Below are 4390 nucleotides of genomic sequence, written 5' to 3' on the forward strand. Positions count from 1 at the left end.
TTCAGTGACAAAGCAAGTTTTGCTGGGTGTTGTTTGGTCTTGTTTGTTTGTTTTGTTGTGGGTTTGCCTTTGGTTTTGGTTTGTTTGAGGGTTGTTTTGTTGATTTTAACATCTGTGGCACTACAGAGCCAACACAGCTCTGGGAGAATAATCTAGATTCTACTTGGACTCACATCAGCAACAGAATTATTTTCTCAAGTTGTAACTGTAGAACCCACTAAATTCCAGCTTGAATCCATGCTCCAAGTCGTTGAATAGATCCTCCCCGCTACCATACTGAAAACCTCCATTTCTGACACTAGATGAAACTCAGCCAGAAAAGTCAAAGCACTGACCTCTTCATGCTCTTGCAGCCCAACAGTGGAACTGGAAAGTCTGGTCTGGATCCAACTGATCTCCCACGTGAAATGGCCGAAAAACTTCTAACAATGAGAAATATTTGGTGGTGGAATGGGGTGGAGAGGTATTAATTAGATGGTCGGCCACTCAGAACATTCTAAACAGCCACGCAGCAGGGGACACAGAGAGAGGATTAAGAAAATGACCTTCCACTCACCTACTGAGCAATATCAGCCATCCTCTTCTGTTCCACCTCATCTCCTCCCATCATAAACAGATCCAACATAGGGTAAGCTAGCCATAATGTGATTCAATAAAGGAGCTGCAAAATCAACCAACTTAATTACCTCCTGGGCTCAATCACTAGAGGCAAGATTTGATAGGAAGACACTGTAACACGGAAGTTGAAATGCATTTGCTGAGTGTATGCCCAAACCCTTTATGAAGTCAGAGGGAGCTGAAAGCCCTAATCTGGCACTCAAAGCAGTTAGTCCACACAGTTCTCTCAACTGAAATTCTTCTCATAAGACCAAATAAAATGAGGATTGTTGTTTAGCTCAGTATAACAAATAGCTGTAGAGAGAGAAAAGTTACACAATTTCTCAGCTGTTTGTAAGACAAATGCTCTATGAATAGATTCTGAAAAACCTAACAGCAGGGGATACACTGTAAATCCAAGCCTCAGTCAAATTAGTTTCAACTCCTCATACATTTTGGAGTAACTGCTTTCCAAGAAATAATTTATCCAACCACAAGAACATTACAGCAATGTTTTATTAGGGCTAATACAAGAGATATCATCTCAAAGAGGAGCAAGTCAGTCTAGACCTAACACAAGAAAATATAAATGGCATAAATGGCCCCTCTTACAAAAATCCCTGAGAATCTTAACCTGGCCACTACTTCACTGAAATGTCAGTATTTAGACAGTCCATCAAACATCCCCATTATATTATTTACACGTAGAGTGTTTGTGGAAAACTATTATTAGAGTTTCTAATACATGTGCTTTTTCACACCAGTTTTGCTTATGTGGCTTCTGACAACGTGTATTTTCAATTAAGAGATTATATAATTAAGTTATTCCCTTGATTCTTTGCACATAAATCCCCCCCCCCCCCTCCTGAATGTTATAACATTAGACTGTACGCAGTGTTGTTGCAGTCGCATTGGTCCCAGGATATGAGAGAGACAAGGTGGGTGAGGTAATATTTATCTCACCTTCTGTTGGTGAGAAAGACAAGTTTTCAAGCTTACACAGAGCTCTTCTTCAGGTCTGGGAAAGGTACAGAGGTAAACAGAAGGTGAAACAGCTTGTTTAGCACAAGTAGTTAACACATATTTTAAGGGACCATTCAAGATGAAGTGGCCCGTTAATACCCCGCCAGTCATAGGAGGAAAAGAGGGGGGGAAACTACTTCTTATGCTAAACAATCTTTCCCACCTTCCATTTAGTTGTGACACTCCAAGTACCTTTCCCAGACCTGAAGAAAAGCTCTGTGTAAGCTCAAAAGCTTGTCTCTCTCAACAACAGAAGTTGGTCCAATAAAAGATGTTACCTGACCCATCTTGACTCTCTCGAACATTAGACTGCATTCTTATGAAGATGACTAGATTAGATTAGATCAGATACTTGGGAAAATAGCCTTGAGAGTTTTTGCCAATGCACTTACATGCATTACTTTTGCACTGAACTGAACCAATAGGTACATAAAACTTGGTTTGGCTGTAATTTAGCCTGCATGTTCAGTGAGCACTAAATGGACATTTGCAAATTACTGATAACATAAAAAGAGCTGGTCTTGTTTCTATTAATCTTGAAAATATCATGGAAACAGAAACTGAATCAAATGAAAGAACAAGTCTGAAATTGAGCGTGATGGCAGATCCACCAGAAAACTGTAAAACTGAATTCAAAAGGATTAAAAAACATTGCATTTAATCCTTTCCCTTGATTTCACACACACACATACACACACACACACACACACACACACACACACACACAATGAAGGAAAGTACAGCACTGTAACAGGAGTTTGAAACAAAAGCTACTTACGTAAACATCAGCACATTTCATTCATAATGTAGGTATTTCCAGTCACTGGGAGAGCGATGGCAGAACTGGAGGCATTTTGAAACCCTAAACACTTGTTTGTTTAAAAACAACAAAACACGGCAAACACTGAGTCAACCCCATATTTAAAACCCAAGTGATAAAAATTTGACACAGTGCAGAGATTAAGGTTTTAAACCTGGGTGGAGGAGCATTATAATCAAACTGGGAAACTGAGCTGTTGTGTTTCTTTGCGTGCTGTATAATGACAGATGACACAAGGCAAGTTTTAGCAGGGTCTTTTTATGCAGAGTTGTATAAAAAAAAGGTTATTTGATCAGAAACTCAAACATCCCTTTCTTATTAACATGTATTAAATTATCTTAAGGACACTATTAAGATAAAACATGCCATCATCAAAGAACAGTAGGAACCTGAGCTTGATTGCCAGTGTCCTACTGAAACGCTCAGTAAAATCCTTCCTCATATGAATGAGGCACAATAAAACCTGCCTTCAAATGCATCCAAGTCATGGGAGACTCCCTTCCAATGAGTCTGTGGGGATAATCCATGCTCTCTGTCCTCCAATAGCCCTGCTGCTGCCAAAGCTACATGTAAAGCAGCCATCCCCTTCCCCGTGCAGAGTCCATGTCTGTCTCACTACACTGCACCTGCTATGCATGACAAGCACGTGCAACAGGCACAGAGGCCCAGCATCGCTGACAGTGCAGCCGAGATCCGAGACTGGCGCTCGTACTTCAGGGCTTTCTTCACCTCCTCGTTGGACTGGGAGACGTAATCAAGCGTATGCAGGATGTTGTACTCAATGTTGTTGACGACCTCCTGCTGCTCTGAAATCAGCACCTCCAAATGCAGGAAAAGCGAGTGCAGCTCACTGATCTGGGCCTCCAAGTCCAGCAGCTGTTGGTGGCGGACGTGGGCCATGGCCAAGTGCTGCTTGGCCTTGAGCACCTCCAGGTCCTGGCCCACAATACGAGGAGCCACAGGGCTTTCCACTAGCTGATTAATGTCCTCTTCACGTAGGCTCAAGCCCGCCAGCTCGGCTTGTCTCATGATCTGCTCCTTCAGCTTCTCCACGTACTCCATTTCCTTGGCATAATGGCGACTGATGATGTCTCGGTACCGGCTGATTAGGACGGAGAGTTGGCTCTGGTGGATGCGGTGTCCTGCCAGCCACTGTTTGCTGTCTCGGGCCAGTGTGTCTTGAATCTCATTGAGCTGAGGCTGGATGCCTTTAGCCTGACTAGTGAAGGAGGCGTTAATGTTACTTAGTTCCTTCTTTTCTTCATAAATGCTCTCCTCGGTGGTGCAGCACAGCACCCGCTGCTGCTTCTTGTCGATGCTCTCAGATAACTCCTCCAATTTATTCAGGGCCAGCGTGAGGTCAGACACTTCCTGGAATATCTTGCTCATGGGATTGGTCTCATCCTCCTTGAAAACAGGGTTATCGAATGAGAGAGTGTCATCAATATCCAAAGAGTCCTCATCTTCGTTAACTCGGACCCTCAGTTCCTCCAGTCTGTCCTTCATCTTCAGCTCCAACAGCTGGCCACATCTGTGGCAGAGGGACACAAAACTTACACATCAACTTAGTAAAGAAGTGAGAGAGTCAGGATCTTTTGCGTCAGTGGAGCTGTTAAAATCTTCCCTCCCAGAGCTAGAGCAAATATTGACCAAGGCAACAGGCTTACCCAGAGTTTACTCTGCATCACATGACTAACTAATACCAGCTAGGTTAGATTGCATGCCAACACTGGGCGGCACACTTCCTTGCTATGCAGAAACTGCAGGAATGACCTTTGTTATAACAGTCAGGGGGGAAAAGTTAAGGAAAGAGAAGAAATTATAGTCAGCTAACCTGATAGAAAGGTGACAAAGTGCTAGTTCTGAAAAACACACAGAGCTCTGATCAGATACAAGAAAAAGAGAATTCACATAAATGTCATCATACAAAATTCTTTTTAACTTTCCAAG

At 42.7% G+C, this 4390-nt stretch overlaps 1 protein-coding gene across 1 annotated transcript; it reads right to left on the reverse strand.

The window, feature by feature from the left end:
- Positions 1–2693: 2693 nt before the first annotated feature.
- LOC137153972 (syntaxin-3-like) lies at positions 2694–3946 on the reverse strand. Its single transcript, XM_067549746.1, has one exon. The coding sequence runs from the start codon at positions 3944–3946 to the stop codon at positions 3056–3058; it is 891 nt and encodes a 296-aa protein (XP_067405847.1). The 3' UTR covers positions 2694–3055.
- Between the last annotated feature and the right edge of the window lie 444 nt (positions 3947–4390).

This window comes from Emydura macquarii, unplaced genomic scaffold (assembly GCF_026122565.2).
Source record: "Emydura macquarii macquarii isolate MOO-44397 ecotype Brisbane River unplaced genomic scaffold, CSIRO-AGI_Emac_v2 contig_1253, whole genome shotgun sequence".
Lineage (NCBI taxonomy): Eukaryota > Metazoa > Chordata > Testudines > Chelidae > Emydura > Emydura macquarii.

Bases quoted from the DNA above. Each gene is read 5' to 3' on its own strand.
- LOC137153972 (XM_067549746.1), bottom strand. From the start codon at position 3,946: ATGAAGGACAGACTGGAGGAACTGAGGGTCCGAGTTAACGAAGATGAG.